Source organism: Bombina bombina, chromosome 5 (genome assembly GCF_027579735.1).
Source record: "Bombina bombina isolate aBomBom1 chromosome 5, aBomBom1.pri, whole genome shotgun sequence".
NCBI lineage: Eukaryota > Metazoa > Chordata > Amphibia > Anura > Bombinatoridae > Bombina > Bombina bombina.
The window spans coordinates 906609929-906637598 of NC_069503.1; the positions used below are offsets into that span (position 1 = coordinate 906609929).

A 27670-nucleotide genomic window follows, 5' to 3' on the forward strand; every position below is an offset into this window, starting at 1 on the left:
GGTGATGAATGATGATAGGCAAAATAGATAATATATTGATATTTTCTCTTCTATTTGCCCAACCATATTACAGTTTTTATGTTAATACATTCTATTATGATTATATATATATATATATATATATATATATATATATATGTATATTCACTTTGTTTGTTTTTTCACTAGAGTCTGAGGACGGGGGTCACTTCCCGAAAACGTTGTCTAATTAAAACTTTTTGATTTATCACAGTGAGTGGCACCCCGCAATGGAGGAGGAACAGTGAGTGCTGGTACTTTGGCATTATATATACTGTATATATATATATATACACTCCAAATAAAGCAAGCACTCACTGGCGTTTATTTACTTGCAGATAGTACAATTAGTACATAAAAGTTAACGTTTTCGGGCCGCAGCCCATCCTCAGACTTACAAAACTAAACAACTTACCACCTCTTATAAGTGCCACCATCATACCCCTCAGTGAAGACGCTCTGCCACATCCGGAAAACCGATCAGCCCCAATACGCCACTGCGCATGCACGCACAGGACTACCGGTCCCCATCTGGGCCAACGTTAGAAAACCAAATAGCAAAAGTTAAAAACATACAACAAAGCTGCGTAATACATATGAGCATATCAACGTTTGAAGCACATAAAGTTACCTATCTAATTGCGGTACATATGTAGATGCATAAATCATGTTAGATGCAGTTACGGTATTCACATTTCATGTGGTTATAAATTCACCACCTATAGCTCTTTACTTGTTATACCAAATTAAATTTAGAACACCAAACCTAAACTTAACATGTGCAAAAATGCGCAAAAATAGGGCAAATAATAAGGATAAGAACATTTAGCAAAAAAGGCACCTGTTTAAGTACATGGGTAAATCCAATATTTAAGTACATAGATAAATCACCTAATGGAATATATTAGAATATGATAGCGCATATACTAGTGGGAAACTGTACATAAGGGCTCATAATGATATGCGTATCATACTATCAGGAGAGGGCACACTAACTTCCTGGAAACTACAAAATACTACCTATGGTCAATATTAACCTAGAAATAGCCCTAAATTGACAACCAGCTAGCTAAAGAACCAACAATGGGCATGATTAACGCTTAGTTAAATAACTGACCTACTATTCAGAGGTTGACAGAAACCACTCACTCCTATATTAGGTAGACATCTTGAACTAAAGATGGTAATGGATACATACATACATGATAATGCTTGATAATGCATAGAGGTTAATGTAAAATAACCAAATAATTTACAGGAAGCAATGTAGATCAAAATTAGTGTTTAGACCTCTTGGTACAAGGGTCTCGAGAGTAAAAATCCACTTGGATTCTCTCTGGAGAAGAATCTTGGCCCTGTTACCTCCCCTCACTGGTGCTGATCAATAATCATGTATCTCAAATCAGAGACACTATGCTTATGAAATAAAAAGTGCTGTGCCACTGGCTGTTCAGAGCTCCCAGTGTTGAGAGCTAACCGTATAGCCGACCTATGGTTGGCCATACGAGTACGTAAATCGTCCTGGGTCTTACCTATATAAAATAGCCCACAAGGGCAATGAATCATATATACTACATGTGTAGTGGTACATGTGACTCTGTAATTGATATCAAATGGTCTATTCCTCCAAGGGTGTACAAAGAATTTCCCTTGGGACAATCCATTACAGGTCACACAACCACTACACCGGTAGCATCTGTTCCTATCACTGCCTAGCCAGGTTCTGTTGGTATAACTTAGTTTGTTATCTGTACATAATAGTAGGTCCCGTAAGGATCTACCTCTCCTGTAACCAACCATGGGATTATCAAAATCCTTAAAAGGCAGGGAAGTGTCAGTTCTAATAGTATCCCAGTTTTGTTTAAGAATCTTCGGTACTTCCATCTTGTCTGGTGAGAAGACTGTAGAGAAAAGCAGTCTCTTCTTAGTAGGATCACGGATTTTCTTGACAAGTGCTTGCTCCTGTGTCATTAACTGAGCCTCCCTGAGAGGACCACTCAGGACTTTATCCTTATATCCCTTTGATTTGAATTTGTGGTACATCTCGTCCAGTTGTTCGGCTTTTTTTCTTTCACTGTTGTTTCTATCAACCCTCTGGAACTGAGATCTAGGTAGGGCTTTTTTCAGGCTAGGATGGTGGCAGCTGGTAGCCTCTAACAAAGAGTTCCTGTCAGTGCTTTTATGAAACAAGGTAGTAGTAAGTCTGTTACCAACCTTTGTGATCCTTAAATCTAGAAAGTCAATGCTAGTTTGGTCGCAATTCATCTTGAACTTCAAGTTCTTATTCTGTAGGTTTAAAGATTGTAGCCATTCATCCAACTCGTATCTTGTTCCACCCCAGATAAGCATAAGATCATCTATATAACGCTTGAATATTTTTACCCTCGGATCCATAAATGCCAGTGTGTCACTTTCTTCAAAGCATGCCATGCACAAATTAGCGTACGCTGGGGCCACATTCGAGCCCATTGCTGTTCCGGCCACTTGAAGATAATAACTATTCTCAAATTTAAAATAGTTATATTTTAGGCAGAACTCAGTAAGTTCCAGGATAGCGTCAAGAGAGGGACCCACGTATGGATACTGAAGTAATTTCCTTTTTATTGCTGCTAATCCCTCATTATGAGGGATTACAGTATACAGGCTGGTAACGTCCAAAGTTACCAGCCAGTCATCAGCCTCAACGTCAGGGATATTTTTGATCAACTGGATCACCTGTATGGAATCCAATAGGAATGTTGGCATATTATATACCAAAGGTTGAAATAAAGTATCCAAATAAGTCGCAATTGGCTGTAGAATAGAGGTTTGGGATGATACGATGGGTTGTCCAGGTGGATGCTTTGGATCTTTATGCACTTTAGGGAGTGTGTATATTATGGGTGTTATGAGGAATTCTACAATCATATATTCTCCAAGTTTTTTCGGAAGAAATCCAAGTTCCACAGCTGTCTTGATATAATCATCAACTTTCTTCTTGAACTCTTTGGTGGGATCACCCTCAAGTTTGCGATATGTTTGGGTATCACTCAGTTGGGACAGGATCTCCTTTCTGTAATCTTTGTAATTTTGTAACACCAGTGCTCCACCCTTATCTGCTTCACGGATTACTAATTGATGGTTTTCTCTCAAATTTTTCAATGCAGCTCTCTCTTCTTTGCTAAGATTATTTCTCTGCATATTGTGGTTAGTCTGGAGGCTGCTATTAATTTGTTGGTCTATTATTCTAGCAAATGTATGGATGCTGGGGTTATTGCTTTTCAGATCAAATTGACCCTTTCTTCTTAACCCAACTTATTTAACTAAGCGTTAAGCATGCCCACTGTTGGTTCTTTAGCTAGCTGGTTGCCAATTTAGGGCTATTTCTAGGTTAATATTGACCATAGGAAGTATTTTGTAGTTTCCAGGAAGTTAGTGTGCCCTCTCCTGATAGTATGATACGCGTATCATTATGAGCCCTTATGTACAGTTTCCCACTAGTATATGCGCTATCATATTCTAATATATTCCATTCGGTGACTTATCTATGTACTTAAATAGGCGATTTACCCATGTACTTAAACGGGTGCCTTTTTTGCTAAATGTTCTTATCCTTATGATTTGTCCTATTTTTGCGCATTTTTGCACATGTTAGGTTTAGGTTTGGTGTTCTAAATTTAATTTGGTATAACAAGTAAAGAGCTATAGGTGGTGAATTTATAACCACATGAAATGTGAATACCGTAACTGCATCTAACATGACTTATGCATCTACATATGTACCGCAATTAGATAGGTAACTTTATGTGCTTCAAACGTTGATATGCTCATATGTATTACGCAGCTTTGTTGTATGTTTTTAACTTTTGCTATTTGGTTTTCTAACGTTGGCCCAGATGGGGACCGGTAGTCCTGTGCGCGCATGCGCAGTGGCGTATTGGGGCGGATCGGTTTTCCGGATGTGGCAGAGCATCTTCACTGAGGGGTATGATGGTGGCACTTATAAGAGGTGGTAAGTTGTTTGGTTTTGTAAGTCTGAGGACGGGCTACGGCCCAAAAACGTTAACTTTTATGTACTAATTGTACTATCTGCAAGTAAATACTTTGCTTGTTAAAAACGCCAGTGAGTGCTTGCTTTATTTGGAGTGTGTATTATTGTTTGGCAATAGCACCATGGGAGCTGGCTTATTGTGTGAGTGCTGGGTTCCTGGACTTTGTTTTATATATATATATATATATATATATATATATATATATATATATATATATATATATATATATTCAGCAGTATATTATGTAATGTAAATATCAACCTCCCATATCCCTCCCAAACATTTCTCTTCCCTCCCCCCATTTTACTGCTGAAAAGCCAGCTCCAGTATATAGTTAGGGCAGATTTTATTTTTTTTAATTTTATTTATCATTTTCTGTAGTGTAGGAATCCCTCCCCATCTCTCCGCTCACCATTTGTTTTGTTTTCTCTAGTGTAGTGATCCCTGCCCACCTGACCTACCTCCCCCTAACACTTGTTTCCATTTTTTTTTGTAGTATAGTACATTTCCCTCAATCTCACCAGCAAACTTATTTAAATAGTATAGGGGGGTTGACTTGACATGTAGGGGCCCACCCCATAACACCCCATCTCACCACACATGATCAACATACTTTTTCATTTTTTTTTGCCCACCCTACAAGTTCCTATCGTATTTTGTTTCTGTAATTAATTGAACTTGCATACCTCCTACCAAAACTATATTACTTTATAGGTAGGGGCTGCCCTATCCCTCCCACTACTCATGATCACCAACCACTAGCCTGGAACAAGCCCCTTCCCCCTACCAGTTCCTATAACATTTACTGAGAACTCTCCTCACTGCCACAAAAAATATAATACTTTATAGGTAGGGGCTGCCCTATCCCAACTGCTACCCATGATCACCAAACACTTGTCTGGATCATACCCCGCTAATGATTCCTATAAGATTTGTTGGGAACTCCCCTCCTACCAAAATTATATTACTTTATAGATAGGGCCTCCCCATCCCTCCCAACACTCACAATCCCCATTTTTGTAGGGAACTCCTGAACAAATTCCTGTTGTATTTTTTTTTCTGTATTGTAGTGGACTCCCTTCCCTCCCACTGGAAGCATAGGGATCACCCCATCCTTCCCACCATCCATGATCACCAAACACTGGTTAACACACACCCCTACCAGTACCTATAATATTTGTTTGGAACTCCCCTCCTCCCAACCAAAACTATATTATATTATAGCTATAGGCTGTACTATCCCTCCCACAAACCATGATCACTTCCCACTGGCTCAAATCCCACTCCTCCACCTACAGCATTAACATTGACTGTATCAGATCTGCCTTCATATGGTAACCTTCCTTACCATATGAAGAAAGATGGCTTCTGCCCACCAGTTGCAGCTTTTGCTGTCAAAGATACTATGTCAATAGGATACACTGGGCAAAGTGCAGTGTGATATAGTACCTACGTCCATTTGGTGCAAGGGGTTAAAAGTATATGACCATTTGGTTAATATAGTTAATCATCCATTTGTAATACCATATTAATAATATTTAAACACGGTTGCGTAAAATGATAATGCACTCTGCACTATAAATTGCGCTACACTTGTAATCTAGCCATTTATATTTTGTTTTCTTAAATTACTGAAAGTTTATATCAACCCACATATACTTTCCAACTATAACAGTTTTATATTAAAAATACTGGATAATTATTTAATTTGTGGTGTAACAACCTATATATATTCATTTTTCCTCATCATCTGTCTGCACCCCTTAAACTGTATTTTTAAAAATTAAAGCACAATAGATTGTTCTCAGTCCAATTTATCTTTCCTGTTGTGGATAAAAAAAGAAAACACAAAAGACAGCAAAAGGTAAAGACAACATAACTTATCAGGACAATCCAATATATCTGTTGAAGAGAGACAATTTTTTGGTGTACTTTATAAACAAGTTAAAAAAAATTGTAGTATAATTTACATTAAATACATAGTAAAATATATTAAATACATAGTAAAATATATTAAATACATAGTAAAATATATTAAATATAAATGACTACAACTGCTAATTCATCACAACATTCACAAAGTTTTTCCGAAATGCATTGTTTAATTTCCCCGGTTAAGAGTTAGAGACTGACAATATAAAATTTTAGATCTAAAGCACTGCATTTTTAATGAAAATATTACTCTTTGTGTAAAGAAAAAAAAATACTTCTGAAAAAGATACCTGCACAAATAATGAAATAATAGCAATTCCATGTATTTGCCCCATTGCTTCATCAATATTTCTGTACAGAGTAGAATTCCAGTGAATGAGATGTAGCTGTTAAAAAAAAAAAGATAGTTGAATTATGAGTTAGCAATTGGTTACCATATGATATTAATTTAATAATAATTTAAAGTAGCACATTGTAGTGCTGCTGGATTTTCATATTTCCAATAGAGGTATGGCTTATTTGTGATTTAGTTGCAGTGGACAAGATTTTTTTTTTCTCATTTTCTATAATAAACATGCATAGGACTAGAAACTGATAAATAATTTTTATGGCTTAAAAGAATATTAAATTATATTCACCTAGATTCCGAGTTTTGCGTTGCGGCTTTTAATGCTTAAAAATGGCAATTTCAGCGTAAAAGCAGGAACGCACTATTGGGAGTCGTGTTGGTATAGCTATACCGTAAGCATTGTAGCCTGTAACGCAACATCAATCCCGCACTCAAAAAAATGCGTGGGATTTCCATAGCGCCGGTATTACTGGTTGTGCGGTGAGGCTAAAATGCTTGCGTTAGAGCATATGCCAACACGATCCATAACGCCATCTAAAAGCAGTAGTTATGGATATTTTGTAACAAAAATGTTTCACAAAACTCATAACTAAAATGTTACAAAGTACACTAACACCCATAAACTACCTATTAACCCCTAAACCAAGGCCATCACGCATCGCAAACACTATATTAAACTTATTAACCCCTAATCTGCCGTACACCCACAACACGGCTATTAAATAAACCTATTAACCCCTAATTTGCTGCCCACCCACATTGCTGCCACTATAATAAAGTTATTAGCCCCTATCCTGCCGCACCCCGACATCGCCACCACTAAATAAAGTTATTAACCCCTAAACCTCCAGCCTCCCACATCTTTGCCACTAAATAAACCTATTAAACCCTAAACAGCTGGCCCTCCACATCGCAAACACTAAATTAAACTATTAACCCCTAAACCTAACACCCCCCTAACTTTAAATTAAAATTACAATTTAACTCTATTTAAATAAATAAAAACTTACCTGTGAAATAAAAATAAACCTATTATTAAATTTAAAAAACTACCAATTAAAATATCTAAATTACAAATTTAAAAAAACAAACACTATGAAAAAATTTAAAAAATCTAAGTTTACCAAAAAAAAATAAACACTAAAATCACGAAAAATAAAAAACACTAAGATTACAAAAAATAAACTAAGTTGTTAAAAATAAAAACAATTACACCTAATCTAATAGCTCTATAAAAATAAAAAAGCCCCCCCCCCCCCAAATAACACCCCTGGCCTACAATAAACTAACAATAGCCCTTAAAAGAGCCTTTTGTAGGGCATTGCCCTAAAGTAATCAGCTCTTTTACCTGTAAAAAAAAAAAAAAAAAAAGTCCCCCCAACAGTAAAACCCACCACCCAACCAACCCCCCAAAATAAAAAATCTAACTCTAAAAAAAACCTAAGCTACCCATTGCCCCTAAAAGGGCATTGCCCTTAAAAGGGCATTTAGCTCTTTTTCAAGTGCCCCTCCCTAATCTAAAAAACAAAAAAACACCCCACAAATTAAAAAAAAAACTAACACTAACCCCAGAAGATCTACTCACGATTTCTGAAGTCCGGACATCCAGGCGGCGAGGAATTTATCCAGGCGGCGAGGTCTTCATACATCCCGGGGATGTCTTCTATCTTCATCCCGGTAATGCGGAACCATACTGAAAAATAATAAACACTAAAATCACAAAAAATAAAAAACACTAAGAGCGGAGCCATCCTGGAAGCTGATCCCATCCTGCACGGAGGTTCCTCTTCATACGGTTGCCACCGTACACTAAAGTTGAATGCAAGGTAGCCGTTTCAAAATGGCGTCCCTTGCATTCCTATTGGCTGATTTGATTCTTCAAATTCAAATCATCCAATAGGATGAGAGCTACTGAAATCCTATTGGCTGTTCAAATCAGCCAATAGGATTTCAGTAACTCTCATCCTATTGGCTGTCTTGAACAGGAATGCAACAGACCCCATTTTGAAACGGCTACCTTGCATTCAACTTCAGTGTACGGCGGCGACCGTATGAAGAGGACGCTCCGCGCAGGATGGGATCAGCTTCCAGGATGGCTCCGCTCTTAGTGTTTTTTATTTTTTGTGATTTTAGTGTTTATTATTTTTGGTAAACTTAGATTTTTTAAATGTTTTCGTAGTGTTAGGTTTTTTTAAATTTGTAATTTAGATATTTTAATTGGTAACTTTTTTATTTTGTTAGAATAGTAAGGTTAGGTTAATTTATAAATTAATGTTAGGTTTATTTTTATTTCACAGGTAAGTTTTTATTTATTTAATAGAATAGGGGTTAATAACTTTTATTAGTGTCAGCGATGTCAGGTGCAGAATATTAGGTGTGTTTATACTTGGGGTTTATGTTAGGGTGTTTAAATGTAACTTTTTTTCCCCATAGACATCAATGGGGTTGCATTACAACGGTCGCCATTCTGCACTTAAGGTGGGGGAAAGCGTGCACGAGCACATATTCTCAGCCCTTAGCTTTTGTGCGGTATGGAGCTTAATGCCACCATATCGCATGCACAAGGAGGCTTTTCAGAAACTTGTAATGGCAGCGCTATGGGGGGTGAAATAACGCAACTTTTGTTGCATTCATTTCGCACCCTGTTTAGCGCAAAACTCCTAATCTAGGTGATTACTTGGTGCACCAAAATTAGCATCATACTTGTTTTTTTAATAAAAACAAATATTCCTGTACTAAACAAAACAGATTTACCTATATGTGGTATATATATATATATATATATATATATATATATATATATATATATATATATATATACACACACACATATATACACATACACACGTACATGCCAATATCCATCTGTAGAGGTGTGGTAGTTCTTATAAGCCATTAATCAAACGGTACCAGGAGAAGTTACTTTTTTAATGCATGATTTACATTTTAAAGTTAAATGTCCTTTGCAGGGTTTACAGTTTAAGCACAGTTACTTGCAAGGCTATAGCGCAATGAGAAAGTGATCTCATTTACTTTTTGCACTTGTTTACCTTTAAGATATGATTGCATGTGTAATAAATCGGCAGAATACTTTATCTGGTCTAACAAGTAGCTTGGTTTTAACCAATAAACTTGAATCTGCAGCACTAACATACTTTAGATGTTCATAAAAGCTGAGGTGTAATTGGCTTTAAAAAATATCTTCATCAATGTTTATTGGGTGGTCTGTAATGGTCTTTTATTGATGGTTGCAGATATAAAAAAATATTTTCTGTATGAGGCCAAATGTGTAAATATGCCAGACTTAACTGAGAGACCTTCCTAAAAATGTATTTCACACTATTGACTGAACTGATGGTGAGTATTTTTCTTTTTGCATTTTGCTACTGAACAGAAGATAAATTGCTCTGAGGCATTTGGTTGACATATGTTTGTGGATTGGAGCCCAAGTAATCACAAGCTGTAAAAGGAGTCTTATGCAGAAAAAAAGACAAATCTAAAAAAAATAAACTAATATTTATTAGCTTTTTCGTCAATTTGAAAATATACCAAGTCAAAATAACAAAACAAAAAACAACTGTAAGCTGTAAAAAAAAATCCATTTTTAATGTAATCAATCATTTTGATTTTATAATATATATAACATTTTAAAATAAAATATATTCTGCAAACAAATATATTCTACAAAATAAATCGACTCTAGTATGTTTTTGATTTGCCATCATTATTTTAATAGAAATATTTATAAAAACAATTGAAAATACACTGTGAAAATAAAATTTAATTTCAATTTGCAAGCTTGTGTATTTGTGTGCCATATTACCTAAGTAATAGAGATATTTATTTTTGTTGACTTGATTACAAAAAAGCTCATTTTAAAACAGATCTGTCAGATGTGCAAGGTCTTTTATGAAATATATGAGTTAAAATGCCACAGAAATCTCTGCTGCTCTCTTTGGGTAGTGTCTAAATTTCAGGATGATAAGGGGAGAAATATAAAGTACAACATCTTATTTAAGCAAGTTCTTTCAATGTTTATAACTCAGGATATCATATTAAGGCATTAGACTGAAATGTATTCCTTTTTTTTACCAGATTCACAGTCTATAGAAACCCTAACAATCTGAAACAAATTTGGTTTTTCAATTTTTATGCAGGCAGAGTTTCAGAGATATGGCGAGACAAGATCACACCAGAAATATAAGTATACAAATACCTATTAATGTTATGCTTAATTGTCATAACCCTAAATATCCCCTAACTTACTTTGCTTCTGGCCGCCATAAGAAAAATGAAGTAGGCATTTTATTTAAACTTTATAAGCGCTTTCAAGTAATACAGGAAGAAAAAAGACCAGTTCCAGCTGGCAAGGTGTGATAGCTATAATTGAATTTAGGTATTGTGGATCTCAACTGCAGACAATGTAGTGTAAAGGAAAGAAATAGGTGTTGTTTTACTCCTGTTAACTGGTTACAGGAGAGAGAATTGCATAAAAGTTCTAGCTGACTGCTAGTTGACAATCAGCGTATACACTGGAGGTACCTGTTCCTTACAAGTTAAAGTCCCAAGATTTGGTAGGAGATAGGTAATTTATACTGCAGTGTGAGCATTTGAGGAGCGCTGGGATTGTATACTGCTGAGATGGAAGCGGAGTCAGCGTGAGAGATGGGAGAGGTGCTACCGCTGCAGATAACTGACAGGCACAGAGGGGGTGTGTCGCGTCTGACCAATGGGCAGCAGGAGCACGCTGACAGGCAACAGTTCAGTGAAGAGTTCAGCACGGCATCTGAGCCGGGTCTCTGGTTGCGGTAGAGAGATTGCAGGATCTCCGGTTGTTTGAGGGTGCGTCTGTGAGCACCAGATGGTGAAAGCTTAAAGGCGGCTGTAGCAGAGAGGTGGAAATAACGGAGCTTCACAGGTGGCGTCCCTGATTGTAGTTCCACAAGTAAGCTGTAGTAATCAGAGTCAGAAGGCACTTCATAAAAGATAAGTCCTTTAGGTCTGTAATCTGATGAGGATAAATAACTGGAAGTACTACATATACGTAGTTTAGTTGTAATCCAAGTTTTAGGTGATGAATCTTTGGTTTAGCCAGGAGGTTAGAGCAAACAGCTACTCACAAGTTTGCACGCTGTACACTAACATTAATTGGCACCTGGAAGGGGGAGGTGTAGGTTTAAGTAAGCACTGCTTAAAGGTATACACATGCAGGTAAGAACATGACAGATCCCCCCCTCAAGGAAGCTGCACCGCAGCTGAGCGTCCAGGCTTGTCCGGATTATTACGGTGGAAACGAGCAACCAGACGAGAAGCATTGAGGTTGGCGGCTGGTTCCCAAGAATCCTCGTCAGAGGAGTAGCCTTTCCACTTGACTAGATACTGCAATTGCCCACGATGAAGTCTGGAGTTGAGAATTGAAGATATTTCATAGATGTCCTCCACCAGAACAATGGGAGGTTGAGGCTGATCCGAAGATTGAAGTCTTGCCGGAACATAAGGCTTTATCAACGTTACATGAAATGTGGGGTGAACCGGGATCTCCGGAGGGAGAGCCAATGTCACAGCGTTTTCGTTGATCACGTTAGTTATCTTGTAAGGACCAATGTACATCTGTGAGAATTTCCGTGAAGGTGATTTCAGTTTCAGATGTCTGGTCGACAGCCAAACCATATCACCAGATCGGTAGAGTGGTGGTTTGCTTCTTTTGGAGTCATAGTATCTTTTTTGGTTTTGCTGGGCCAAATGTATATTGGCTTTAAGAAATTTGAAGATGTCAGATAAGGAATTAGCTGTATCGTCAACATGAGGCAAGGCAGTGTTCAGATGAGGGAAGAGATGGAAGGTTGGATGGTAGCCATAGTTTGCATAGAAAGGAGAACATTTAGTAGATCCATTTAAGGAGTTATTGTAGGCGAATTCTGCCATAGGGATGTTGTTCTCCCATTCATCCTGTTGGTGGGAACAATAACAGCGAATGTACTGCTCAATCCACTGGTTTACACGCTCTGTTTGTCCATTGGTTTGTGGGTGGTATGCCGTACTATAACGATGGTTGATTTTCAGAACAGCACATAGTTGTCTCCAAAACTTGGAAGTGAACTGAGAGCCCCTGTCGGATACTATGATGGATGGTAGACCATGTAGACGGACTACATGTTTCAGGAATAGGGATGCAGTTTCTGAGGCCGTAGGCAGCTTTTTGTAGGGGATGAAATGGGCCATTTTTGTCAACAGATCAACAACAACTAAAATAGTGTTAGACTGGTTTGATAAAGGTAATTCAACAATAAAGTCCATACCTACGGTATGCCAAGGTCTTTCTGGAATGGGCAGTGATTGGAGGTAGCCTGATGGTTTGGTCTTTTGTGATTTAGAAACAGTACAGGCATGGCATGACTTGATATAGTTGTCTACGGAATGTCTAAGGTTAGGCCACCAGAAGTTTCTACCTATGAGTTCACTGGTTCTGTGGATGCCTGGGTGTCCCAATAGAGGGGTATCATGATGGTCATGAAGGACCTCTTCTCTAAGGTCGGGAGGTATGTATATTTTACCCTTTACATGAGAAATTCCTCTGGTGTCAGTTTGTTGTATGTCCTTGGGGATTGTTGTATCATCCTGTTGTAGTGAACGTAGAGTATGAATGGAGTCTTTAACGAGACCGAGGAAATGTTGCGGTGGAAGGAAAGCTTGTGGTTGTATCTCAAGGTCCTGCCATAAAAGATGCCTAGATAGGGAATCGGCCTTACCATTCCGGGAGCCTGGCCGATAAGTAATGAGGAAGTTGAATCGGGTAAAGAACAAACTCCAACGAGCTTGTCTAGCAGAGAGAGTCTTACTTGATTGAAGATATTCTAAGTTCTTGTGGTCAGTATAAATGAGAATAGGGTAGATTGTTCCTTCCAAGAGATGTCTCCAGTGTTCAAGAGCTGACTTAATCACGAGTAGTTCCTTCTCTCCAACAGCATAATTTTGTAGTCATAAGTCTGGAGAAAAATACTACTGGATGGATAGGCTCAGATAGAGTTTTGCGCTGTGAGAGAATTGCACCGAGAGCGTACTCAGATGCATCAACTTCTAGGATGTACTGGAGATTTGCATCTGGGAATCGGAGGATGGGAGCAGTGGTGAAGCATTGTTTGAGGAAGTTAAAGGCTTTTTCGGTTTCAGGTGTCCAAAGAAACGAGTTTGAGTACCTGTGAGTCTACAGAGAGGTTTTGCAATCTTTGAAAATCCTTTAATGAACTTGCGATAAAAATTTGCAAAGCCTAGGAAACGCTGAACCTGTTTCCTGTTGGTAGGGGTAGGCCATTTAAGAATGGTGTCGATTTTGCCATCTTCCATTTTAACTCCAGAAGAGGTGATTTTGTAGCCCAGGAAGGTGATTTCTTCAGTGTGGAAGGAGCACTTCTCTAGTTTAGCATACAAGTGGTGTGTTCTTAAATGACTTAACACCCAACGGACATGTTTTTTATGGTCTTCCATGTTATTAGAGTATATCAAGATGTCGTCTAAGTATATTACCAAGCAAACATCCAGTAGATCTCTGAATATGTCGTTAATAAAATACTGGAAGGTAGCCGGGGCGTTGCATAGCCCAAACGGCATAACTAGGTATTCATAGAGTCCGTAGCATGTTTGAAAAGCGGTGAGCCACTCGTCCCCCTCCCTGATCCTAATGAGGTTGTATGCGCCTCTTAAATCCAACTTGGTGTAAACAGTTGCTTTACTAAGGCGTTCCACTAATTCTGGGATCAGTGGAAGAGGGTACCTGTTCTTTTTGGTTCTTCTGTTTAACTCACGATAGTCTATTATGGGCCTTAATGAGTTGTCCTTATTCTTGACGAAAAAGATCCCGGCACCTGCTGGGGAGGTAGATGGTCTGATGGACCCTTTCTTTAGGTTCTCGTCTAAGTATGCCTTGAGATGAATTAATTCAGGTTGAGAGAGTGGATATATATGTCCGTAAGGTATGCTGGAACCTGGCAACAATTCAATAGGGCAGTCATATATGCGATGGGGAGGAAGAGTCTCTGCTTGTTTTTGTCGAACACGTCAGAGAAATCCTGATATTCTTGTGGTATTATTGCCTGGGAGAGTTGTAGTACCTGTTGATGGGGATAGCAAGAAGTCTTGCAGTATGTGGAATCCAGTTCCACTTGTAAAGACTGCCATGAGATTGTAGGTTGATGTTGTTGCAGCCAGGATAAGCCCAATAATATGGGGTAAAGAGGAGAAGGAAGGACATCGAAAGACAAGTACTCAATGTGCCCATTACCTGTAGTAACTTTGAGTGGGATGGTGTGGTGTGTAATAGGCCCAGAACTAACATAGGTTCCATCAATGACACGAATGGAGACAGGTATTGCTTTGACACACAAGGGTATTTTATTTTTATTTACAAGGGAGAGATCGATGAAATTGGAGAATGCTCCGGAGTCAATGATTGCTTCCGCTCTGAACATCTGGAGGTCCCTGTAAGCTTTCAGAGGTGATCCCCTTAAAAGGTAAAGCAAAAGATCACAACTGCAGACTTGAACACATAAAGTGTTGTATCACCAATATACTTCAGGCTATTAATCAGCATAGACTGGTCGATATTAAGTGAAAATAAGTTAATGTTATTTTTAAATAAGAAAGTAGAAAGTATGTCTTTCAACAAAGATACCGGGAGGAAGTATCAATGCTTACTTTCAGTATTATGTTATGTTTACTACTGACACTTGTCAGAAGAAACAACAGGTAATGCTATGAGTATTTCAAATAGTGGTGGTAAGAGGAATAAGCTAGTAGGAGCTGCAGACTTAATTACTTAAGAGCGCATAAGCCAGAGTGACAACGGCACCAGGGTCCTAGAAAGATCAGTACGGGCAAGTTCGTCCTTTAGAGCATCGGACAACCCCTGACGATACTGGTTGCGCAAGGCTACCTCACTCCATTCCGAATCCTTGATATAGAGTTTGAATTCAGATAGATATTCCTCTACTGGGCGGTGGCCCTGTCGTAATGAGCACATTTTGACCTCAGCTGTTAGTTGTTTCTGTGTGTCTTCATATAATAAACTCATTTGTGTGAAGAAATCAGATAATGAAGTGAGGATAGGGTCATTATTCTCGAAGAGGTTGTCAGCCCATACCCTGGGTTCGCCAGACAGGAAGGAGATGACAGTCATCACCTTAAGTCTCTCCGTATGGTATGTCTTAGGCCTCATTTGAAATAAGAGGTAGCAGGCGTTTCTGAATTGTCTGAACAATTTCCTATCGCCAGAGAATCTCTCAGGCAAACACACCTGTGGTTCAGGGGTGTTGTCTCTAACAGCTGCCCTAAGGCTGTCATTCTGCAATTGCAGCTCTCTGAGTGCTTGTTACAATTGGTCAACCCTTTGGGAGAGATTGTATACCACATTTGGGAGGTCTGCTGGATCCATGCTTATTCTTTCAGGCCAATTAATATGTGATAGCTATAATTGAATTTAGGTATTGTGGATCTCAACTGCAGACAATGTAGTGTAAAGGAAAGAAATAGGTGTTGTTTTACTCCTGTTAACTGGTTACAGGAGAGAGAATTGCATAAAAGTTCTAGCTGACTGCTAGTTGACAATCAGCGTATACACTGGAGGTACCTGTTCCTTACAAGTTAAAGTCCCAAGATTTGGTAGGAGATAGGTAATTTATACTGCAGTGTGAGCATTTGAGGAGCGCTGGGATTGTATACTGCTGAGATGGAAGCAGAGTCAGCGTGAGAGATGGGAGAGGTGCTACCGCTGCAGATAACTGACAGGCACAGAGGGGGTATGTCGCGTCTGACCAATGGGCAGCAGGAACACGCTGACAGGCAACAGTTCAGTGAAGAGTTCAGCACGGCGTCTGAGCCGGGTCTCTGGTTGCGGTAGAGAGATTGCAGGATCTCCGGTTGTTTGAGGGTGCGTCTGTGAGCACCGGATGGTGAAAGCTTAAAGGCGGCTGTAGCAGAGAGGTGGAAATAACGGAGCTTCACAGGTGGCGTCCCTGATTGTAGTTCCACAAGTAAGCTGTAGTAATCAGAGTCAGAAGGCACTTCATAAAAGATAAGTCCTTTAGGTCTGTAATCTGATGAGGATAAATAACTGGAAGTACTACATATAAGTAGTTTATTTGTAATCCAAGTTTTAGGTGATGAATCTTTGGTTTAGTCAGGAAGTTAGAACAAACAGCTACTCACAAGTTTGCACGCTGTACACTAACATTAATTGGCACCTGGAAGGGGGAGGTGTAGGTTTAAGTAAGCACTGCTTAAAGGTATACACATGCAGGTAAGAACATGACACAAGGTAGTCAAGTATCTTACCCCTAGGGGCCGATTTAACAAGGTCCGTATCGGCCCAAATGCCTCTGTTTCCACGTGAGCCTTCAGGCTCACTGGAAACAGGAGTGAAGAAGCAGCGGTTTTAAGACTGCTGCCTCTTAACTCATACTCTTCCTCTGAGGCCACGGTCTGCAGGGGGCGGCATTGTACAAGTAGTTCACCAGAACTGCTTGTGCAATGATAAATGCCAACAGCGTTTGTTGTCTGCATTTATCGATGTGTGGCAGACATACATAAATCGCCCCTCCTAGTCTGAAAGCTCCTGCACTGGATGCTTTTGCAGAACTTTTTCCCGAGTTAGATCAGGACTATGATGCAATCAAGGCTGCAATGCAGTGGAGGTATAGTCTCACTCCTGAGGTGTACAGAAAGAAATTACATACTCTGCAGAGGGGTACATCAGAGAGCTACACTGCAGTTATGGGAAGCCTGACAACAGATTTCAAGCAGTGGATCAGAGGGCTAAAGATTGCCACAATGGAGGACCTGGAAGATCTGATGGTTAAGGAGTAATTCATGCAGCTGTGCCCAGCAGAAGTGCAGGAGGGGGTGCTGGATTGCAAGCCCAAAACAGCCTTGGAGGCGGGTGAGTTGGCAGATTTTTACACAGCTAACAGGTCACCAGTTAAGGGGGCATTCACCTGGAAAGGAGCTGCTTTATGGCCCCCCCTTACCAAGCCAGTTTTGCCTTTATTTAATGTGTCTGTTCCCTCTGGGAAAGGAGGGGTGAGTGCTACACCTGGGCAGGGGGATACCCACAGGTGTTTTGCTTGCAAAAAAGTGGGCCACAACAGCTCCACTTGCCCAGAGAAGATGAAATTGGCACAATCAGCTGGAGGGAGTCATCCCTCAGAAGTACCAGCGTCTGTGTTGTTTGTTACATGACCAGAGGAAAGTAACAATGAGAACTTACAACTTGTGACTGTTGCAGATAAGGTAACATTGGGGCTTCGGAACACAGGTGCAGAAGTGACTCTTATGCGTCCAGGGCTGGTGAGCTCTAAGGACATTATTCCTGGCAGGACTCTAGCAGTAAAAGGGATTGGGGGAATGCAAATTGCAGTGCCTATCGCACGTGTATACCTTGATTGGTGAGCGGGGAGAAGTTTAAAAAATGTGGGGGTATCTGACAATATTCCCAATGATGTGTTACTGGGTACTGATCTGGGTAGATTGTTATCTCTGTATGTGCCTGACAATGATACTTGTGACCTAGTGAAATTAGCTATGGACCATGATGTGCAAAGGGCTGTGTTTAAAAAAGCTCAGAGACATGCTGACCAGTAGGGAGGACAGAGTGCATATGTGCAAAGTGCTGTGCCTGAACTGGGGGTGTCTGTATTGAGATGTGGAAGTGGGAGAGGATTGTCTGACGGGGAGGTAAGGCAGATGGATGGTGAATGTCTGTCTGTGCTTGAACCTGTGGGGTTAGCTGAACAGAATGAAAATGTAAGAGGAGAGACTGACTGCTGGGGAGAAAGACAGATAGATGGTGTGTGTCTGTATGTGCTCGAACCAGTAGGATCTGTAGAACAGAGTTTAACTGTACAGGGAGAAACTGACTGTGAAGAAAGGCAGATAGATGGTGTGTGTCTGTCTGTGCTTGAAACAGTGGAGTCTTTAGAAAAGAGTGAAAATATAAGGGGAGAGAATGACTGGACAAATGGGCAGCTGGATGATGTGTGCTAGAAAAAGTGGAGTCCCCTGTGGAAAAAAAGAGACAGGATGGAAGCTTTGTGCTTGTCTGTACCAGAGTTAGAAGGATCTCAAATTCTGGGTGAGGATGCGAAGTGGCAGACTGACTGTAAATGAGAGGGCAGAGAGAGAGAGTAGACAAAACTGTGCCAGAAGCAGCAATGACCCATAATCCAGAGAGTGTGGGGAAGTAGGCCACTGGATACTCCTTAAGGGACCCCCAGCATGAGTGTAAAATATTTTGGGTGACAGAGACCCCAGTAAACTCAGCTGTGACTTATAAGCAGACTGCACAGACTAGGGGATGGAGACTGGCACAGACTGCAGATAAAAGGGGAATTGGAATACAGAGAAGTGTATTTGCCCAGCACCTCAGTTCAATTCATTACATGCACTGACAGGGGTGCAGACTCAGAGTTCCCAGCAAGCCCACCAGATAGGTCCCACAGTGAAAAAATTGGGGGATGCAGTTAGGCAACTTCCTATCAACCATAACAAGATGCAGGAGTACAGGGATTCTACTCCAGTGGAAGGGAAAGATAATAAAAAGCTGACAGCACACACTATGTTCAGAGGGTGTATCAAGAAACTAGGCTTCATGGACACCCCTGTAACAGGGTATGATGTAAATTTCAGGGACAAGATTCAGGGTGAGGTACCTGCAAAACTCAGAGCTGCCAATGCCATACTCATACAAGAACAGTTGCAGGATTCTACTGCCAGAGAGGGAGTGCATGAGATGGGGCAGTATGTTCTGGTACTAACACCCAAGAGGCAGAACAAGCTACAGGCTGCATGAAAGGGTCCCTTAAATATATTAAACCAGCTCAATAGAGCAAATTGTGTGTAATTTTTAAATGAAGGGCATCATGATGGAAAAACTATGTGCAATTTGTCTGTGAATGGCGTTATCACATCAAAGGGAAGCTCCCTGTGATACGTAGCTGGAGTGGCTTGTGTGCCACCTCCCTTTGTGTTTATTATTTGGGGGAGGTGTCATGAATACCTCATGATTTAGATGCTAATGGGTTAATTTTCTTTAGCTTGTATGCTAAAAGCATTTGTTTTTTCAGAAGAATTCTGTTGCTGTGTTTTCCCTTAGAGAAGCCAGAGCCTCATAAATAGTTTGTAACATCCACAAGAGAGAACTTTATGGTCTAATTGGTCATTTTATTGCCCCAACCTTTCAATCCAGGGAACGCTTAAACACAGTACCTCTATCCAGGAACTAGCCTGAAGTCATTAACAGGACAACCAGCCTTACAAATAAATATAATTTTATGTCATTATGCCTCAGAAACATAAAGAATGCAAAATATATGGAGTTTGGTATCAAAATACTTCAAATGACATAAAAAAGCACTTTCCTATCTGTGTGTAGGAGTTAGATATACATAACAGAAGTTATAAGGTGTTCTATAATTTCATCCAAAGACTCTGAACTTTATGACATGTCGTTAAAAGAGGAGAGTGGATATTTCTGGCAAAAGAGGGGAGTGGATATTTCTGGCCCATCTGTAAGAAGGATGGGTCAAGCAATTTGATATCAGAGAAACAGGTAAAAAATGTTGTGTCTAACAATACAAGGTTCATTCTACATGGGAGGCTATTACAGCGTGAGTGACCATCTTTTCTTGCCAATCTCCCTGGCACAGACAACTAAAGCTAGTAAAGTATTAGGTCTGTTATTTCTCCTTTTTATTTTTAAAACTGTTTGCTTGTTTGTTTCTATAATTCTATTATTTTTATTAATAATGCACTGTGCATATTTTTTTGCATAATAAATCATTCCTTTATTATTATCATTAATAATATTTGAACCATGTACCTGAAAGAGACTGGTAGTATTTATACTGTGATTTTAGGTTATTTTTTTTTTTGTTGCTAAATTGTATTCTGGGATTTAATTTGTTAGTCTGGGTCTTCCTTAAGATTTCCCATATAATAAATCTTAAATGGTAGCAGCTTAGAGATAGTTTAGTGTGGGTAACATTAAAGGGGAGTTTGGGCATTTTTCTATGTCTAGGACAGACTAGAGAGTGTTGTTAACCCTTGCACCCACTGAACTAAGTCACAGGCTTCCCTGGAGTGGCTAGACTGTGACAGATTGGTTAAAGTGGAAAGAGTCTGCTAACCCTTTCTGTGCCAAACAAGTGACTGGTGCATGGTTGCTAACCCTGGCCGTTACAGATATCTTCTGGGAAGGGTTAGCTTAAAGGGTAGCTTTGGATTCTGTACTTGGTGCCTCTGTTTCGGTAACTAACTCTTCCAGTTTTGCTTTCAATCTTAGCTAAGAGCTTGCAAGTGAGTGCTGGGCTTCCTCTGTGTGCTGTATTAATTTGTTTAGTAATTTTCCCTATGGGCCATGCACCCAGTCTGAGAGTGCAGCCCCTTCTGTGTTTTGTATTGGGGCACTTTTAAAAATTAAATGAAAAGAAGAGAAACCCAGAAATAAGTTGGCAGCCTGTTAAGTATGATCAGCAAGTGCAAAGTGCTATACAAGAAACCCTTATGATTCGCAGTGTGTTCACTAGTTCACTTGCTCCAAATGAAACAATGGAGATCTCACTCACCCAATCCAATAGGTAAGGCAGGTATCGCCGATCACGGCTGTGAGTTCCGTCCGGACGCCTCTGTGGGGGCACGGCCCAATCCTGGCCAATGAAGCACACTCTGGAACGAGGCAGGGAAATCCTTGCTCCGCTTCAACTTATTCCAGACACTTGCTCCTCCGGTGAAACAATATCACTCCGCCAGTGACGTAGTAAAGATAGTTCCTGTTCGGGAAACTGCTGGGTTCAAGGTAGCACAAAGTACACTCTCTCTTGCATAAAAAGTGGGTAATGCACAGTGGGAAACAGCCAAACTCCGGACAATAGTAGCTTCAAAAAGAGAAAAGTAGAGGCTGTTTCCTTAAAAACAATTCCTTTATTTGTTTAATTAAAAACGGCAAACACAGCAATGAAAGGACATGGTGTAGAAGGCGCAACACAGTCTGGCTTACGCGTTTTGGATGTGATCCGTAGTCATAGCCTACTGTGATGTGCTCTACACCTGGTTTAAAACAAGTTAAAACAAGTGTGATTGGTACACATGTACAGACACGCCTTCAAGTTCCTACCAATGTCTGCAATTCATACAGTTAACTCACTGGTGACCGGAAAGCATGATCATAGAACGTTACATAAGATTGTTCTCTAGATACTGCAACTATATATATTATTACATTCAAATCTTGATTGTATAATGTTGAACAGTGAATATCCACTATGATAAATACATTAATAACTCCTAATATCCCCAACGTACGTGAAATACACACTGATAATAGAATTCTCAATGCAATAGTAAATACAATAATCATTCGTGTGATCACTAATACGTTGGTGGCCAATAGGATCCATCTAGTATATAGGTGAAAAAATTCATACATAAATAAATAAATGAGCATGAAAATAAATGAACAAGTAAACAAATAAATAAACAAATAAACAAATACCTAAGGATAAGTATATCCTGGAGAAGAAAGCATATACAGTATTTAGAGGAAAGGTGTTTATATTACCAAATGTCATCTACTATACTCTGTTATAAACAACAGATAGATACCTCCCCTTGATGGATACATATGGAATATAGTACAGGATAAACACAACTTAACATATCGATGTGCCATAAGCTTGTGCAATGTGATCAAATTTATTTATTTATTTATTAATTAATTAACTCCTCTACCCATTCATTCCCACAGGTTCATTACATCATATCTTGAATTTAAGCCATCAGGCACCCGTGTGCCCAAGGTAAAAATCCAAAACGCCTCGCGTCTAGCGAGCAATTGATCCAAGTCACCCCCCCCTGCTGGGCCTGGTAACTTTCTCAATCGCACACCATGTAAATCCTTTAAGGTTATTGTCATGGTAGACTCCAAAGTGTTGTACTATTGGAGTCGTGGATCTCTTGGTGGTAAAAGAGGAAAGATGTTCCCTGATCCTAGAGTTCAGGTCTCTTGAAGTAAGTCCCACATACTGGATCTGGCATAATGTACATTCAATCATGTAGACTACTGATTCTGTTTTGCAATTCATACAAGAATTTATCTTGTAGCTTTTCTTAGTTTTGACACTCATGAACTCTTTGGTCACCTTGGCAAAGTCACAGGGCTTGCACTTTCTGTGACCACATCTGTACATACCAGTATGTTTGAGCCAGGATCCCATTTCCCCCTTATCTGTTTTTAGTAATGTGGGCGAAAGTATAGAGCCCAAAGTGGGACTCTTTCTGTAAGCACATCTGAGTCCTTGTTGGACTGTATCAACCAACTTATCCTCAGCCCTCAGTATTGGAAAATGTTTCTTGATTATCTCGCATACCTGTGGATACTGGGCACTATGTGTAGTAACAAAAGTAATGCCCTGTTTGGCTTTGCTGTGCTTATCTTTTGTTTTTAATAAGCTCTCTCTAGATATTACCTGTACTGATTCTTTAGCCCTTTTGATAGCTTTTTTAGGGTACTTCCTTTCCTTCAATCTCATCTCAAGTTTTTTGGCCTCATTCTGAAAATCCTCATTGGAGGTACAATTCCTTTTGATTCGAGTATATTCTCCTTTTGCAATCACAAAGGGAACATGTTTGGGATGACAACTTGTTCCCAAAAGTAAGGAATTACCAGAAATGGATTTTCTGAAAATCCTGGAGAATATTCTGCCATTGGAATTACCCTCCAAAGTGATGTCCAAATAGTTTATGGAGCTCTGATTTGTCTCAAAAGTAAAGCTGAGTCCAATGTCATTGTTGTTCAGATAATTGATGAATCCCTGAATATCAGATTGATTACCTGACCAAATAAAAAGAAGATCATCTATGTATCTCCTATAAAAGGAGATACATTCCCTGTAGGGGTTTCTATCTCCAAAGATGTGGTAAAACTCCCACCAGCCAAGAAAGAGATTAGCAAAAGAAGGAGCAAATTTGGCTCCCATGGCGGTACCACATCTCTGGAGATAGAAAACATCCTCAAATTTGAAAAAATTGTGGGACAAAAGAAAAAGAGTGACCTTCAAAATATACTTGATGAAATCATCAGAATAATCAGTATTATGTTCCAGAAAAAAGGCGATGGCCTCTATCCCTTTGGAATGTGGGATGCTAGAGTAGAGCGACACTGCATCCACCGTGAGCCACATAGACTGCGGTGTCCATCTTGTTTCCTCCATGACATTAAGGATATGTTTAGTATCCCTGATGTAAGAATGAAGAGTGACTACAAGGGGTTGAAGGATCGAGTCTAACCACTCAGACAAATTACCTAGAAGAGACTCCACACCACTCACTACTGGACGTCCCTGGACATTGTCCAGGGATTTATGTGTCTTAGATAAATGATGGAACAACGGAATTTTCAGAAAATCAACCAACAAATAATTAATTGTTGCCTGATCAATAAACCCTTGTTCTAATCCATCATCCAAAAGATGTATTAATTTTGAACGAAAGTGAGTGGTGGGATCCTTATGTAAAACTAGGTAATTGTTCTCATTACGCAATTGTCTGTAACCTTCATCTATGTATTGTTGTCGGTCCAAGACCACAAACATTCCCCCTTTATCAGAATTTTTAATCACCAGGCTGTTATCCTCTTTAAGAGAGGCCAAAGCACCCTTCTCAGCAAGTGACAAATTAAACTTACTAGGAGGTTGATGGGCCTTAAGTTGCAACAGATCCTTTTCTACCCTGTTGTAGAAAGTTTCTAGAACAGATCCCCTGTTTTGAATGGGATAAAACTTAGATTTTTCTTTGAATTTGGGACCCATGTTGCGACCACCAGAGTTACCTGTTGATTCAATCTCTAGCTGTTGAAGTGTGACAGTGTCACAGTTGTGTTTGAAGTCACTATGGTCCCTTGAGGTAGTATCAACATGGGTAGCAAACACATCGGTATGTGCTCGTGCATTCAATCCCTGAAAATGTTTTTTTAAAGTTAAATTACGTACCAATTTATTAACATCCATGATCGTTCTAAATACATCAAAATCTGTAGTGGGGGCAAAATTTAAGCCCCTATTCAAAACACTATATTGTGCAACACTCAGCTGTTTGGAAGATAAATTGATAACATTTCCTACAATCCTTGAATCGATTTGATCACATTGCACAAGCTTATGGCACAAATTTGATCACATTGCACAAGCTTATGGCACATCGATATGTTAAGTCGTGTTTATCCTGTATTATATTCCATATGTATCCATCAAAGGGAGGTATCTATCTGTTGTTTATAACAGAGTATAGTAGATGACATTTGGTAATATAAACACCTTTCCTCTAAATACTGTATATGCTTTCTTCTCCAGGATATACTTATCCTTAGGTATTTGTTTATTTGTTTATTTATTTGTTTACTTGTTCATTTATTTTCATGCTCATTTATTTATTTATTTATGTATGAATTTTTTCACCTATATACTAGATGGATCCTATTGGCCACCAACGTATTAGTGATCACACGAATGACTATTGTATTTACTATTGCATTGAGAATTCTATTATCAGTGTGTATTTCATGTACGTTGGGGATATTAGGAGTTATTAATGTATTTATCTTAGTGGATATTCACTGTTCAACATTATACAATCAAGATTTGAATGTAATAATATATATAGTTGCAGTATCTAGAGAACAATCTTATGTAACGTTCTATGATTGTGCTTTCCGGTCACCAGTGAGTTAACTGTATGAATTGTAGACATTGGTGGGAACTTGAAGGCGTGTCTGTACATGTGTACCAATCACACTTGTTTTAACTTGTTTTAAACCAGGTGTAGAGCACATCACAGTAGGCTATGACTACGCATCACATCCGAAACGCGTAAGCCAGACTGTGTTGCGCCTTCTACACCATGTCCTTTCATTGCTGTGTTTGCCGTTTTTAATTAAACAAATAAAGGAATTGTTTTTAAGGAAACAGCCTCTACTTTTCTCTTTTTGAAGCTACTATTGTCCGGAGTTTGGCTGTTTCCCACTGTGCATTACCCACTTTTTATGCAAGAGAGAGTGTACTTTGTGCTACCTTGAACCCAGCAGTTTCCCGAACAGGAACTATCTTTACTACGTCACTGGCGGAGTGATATTGTTTCACCGGAGGAGCAAGTGTCTGGAATAAGTTGAGGCGGAGCAAGGATTTCCCTGCCTCGTTCCAGAGTGTGCTTCATTGGCCAGGATTGGGTCGTGCCCCCACAGAGACGTCCGGACGGAACTCACAGCCGTGATCGGCGATACCTGCCTTACCTATTGGATTGGGTGAGTGAGATCTCCATTGTTTCATTTGGAGCAAGTGAACTAGTGAACACACTGCGAATCATAAGGGTTTCTTGTATAGCACTTTGCACTTTTTTTGCTGATCATACTTAACAGGCTGCCAACTTATTTCTGGGTTTCTCTTCTTTTCATTTGACTTACTTTTGGTATTTACCGGACATACCTACACCCAGTTTTATGGTATTGGCTTAGCCTTTAAACTCTCTGGACTTTTGCACAGTCATGGAGGAAACACAGCATGCCTTTTATTCACTGATGCCTGTGACTGCACATACGACTTTGCCTACAGACTGTGAACTGATTTTCTCCGAGGATAAAGGAGTCTTAGCACTGAGCACTTTATTTGAACAAATTGAGACATTGTTACTAAAAGAGTCCAAAACCCAGTGGGATATTTGGACACTAGAAAAGTATTTGAGTCTTAGTATGATACCAAGGGGACTAAGGTTATATAAGTTTCCCACTTTTGATGTTGATGCACAAGACAAAGATTTTGTTGATGCTTGGAACAGTGTACTATCTGAATGCTCTATGAGGCTCATGAAATTGCTTATACAGTATAAAAATAAATTGTTGGAGAGTATAAGAGCTGAGATTAATGAATTATAGATAGAGCTGAATAGGAGAAGCAGCCACAATGATTTTGCAAGATTTTACAAAACTTTGAGAGAGTTGGTTGCAAAGGGGAGGTCTGGGATCATGGAAACGAAACATACAAAATACATTAGGGATAAATATGACTATTCTAGCAATTCAGTGTATATTTGGAACAGAAGTGCTAGGGGGAATTTTAGGGCTAATCAACCTAGGTTTGGCCGTAGGAGGAGGGGCAATAGAAATTGCAGTAAAAATTGTGGTAATGATGGTAAAAGTAACAAAAATAAGAATGTGACCTTCTCTGGTAGTGATTCAGATGGATCTAGTGAGGGCGAAGTTCTTAGTGAACAAACCCAGTCAGGGTTAGCCCAAGAGGATATTGCCCCTCCAAGTACTGTACACATTCCCCAGATAGCGTATACGGATACAATTAGTATTAATCAAGTCTACCCACAATACAACACAGTAGCAGTTAGATCCAAACAAGGGAATTACACAGAATTTGCACCCAATATGCACTTTCAAAACAGACCTGACACTCTAGCCATTAACCAGGTTTTTCCCCAGGACCAGGATGCATCAGCGGGGGGAGGGAAACAGAACAAACAGAACATACAACCCAAAGTACATTACACAAAGAACCAGGACAAGTACCAATTGAGGGAACCCCGTCCACAGACCAAATACAAATAATCGATTCAAGGATTGTAGGAAATGTTATCAATTTATCTTCCAAACAGCTGAGCGTTGCACAATATAGTGTTTTGAATAGGGGCTTAAATTTTTCCCCCACTACAGATTTTGATGTATTTAGAATGATCATGGATGTTAATAAATTGGTACGTAATTTAACTTTAAAAAAACATTTTCAGGGATTGAATGCACGAGAACATACCGATGTGTTTGCTACCCATGTTGATACTACCTCAAGGGACCATAGTGACTTCAAACACAACTGTGACACTGTCACACTTCAACAGCTAGAGATTGAATCAACAGGTAACTCTGGTGGTCGCAACATGGGTCCCAAATTCAAAGAAAAATCTAAGTTTTATCCCATTCAAAACAGGGGATCTGTCATAGAAACTTTCTACAACAGGGTAGAAAAGGATCTGTTGCAACTTAAGGCCCATCAACCTCCTAGTAAGTTTAATTTGTCACTTGCTGAGAAGGGTGCTTTGGCCTCTCTTAAAGAAGATAACAGCCTGGTGATTAAAAATTCTGATAAAGGGGGAATGGTTGTGGTCTTGGACCGACAACAATACATAGATGAAGGTTACAGACAATTGCGTAATGAGAACAATTACCTAGTTTTACATAAGGATCCCACCACTCACTTTCGTTCAAAATTAATACATCTTTTGGATGATGGATTAGAACAAGGGT

The 27670-nt window shown here is 39.4% G+C and overlaps 1 protein-coding gene across 2 annotated transcripts in view; it reads right to left on the reverse strand.

Annotated features, from left to right (window-relative positions):
• CA8 (carbonic anhydrase 8) overlaps positions 1-27670 on the reverse strand; it is a 311353-nt gene that overhangs the window by 141059 nt on the left and 142624 nt on the right. For both annotated transcript variants that reach the window (XM_053715065.1, XM_053715066.1), the window contains exon 4: positions 6272-6367. In XM_053715065.1, coding sequence (XP_053571040.1) covers positions 6272-6367 — 96 coding nt within the window. The remainder of the gene's footprint in view (positions 1-6271; positions 6368-27670) is intronic.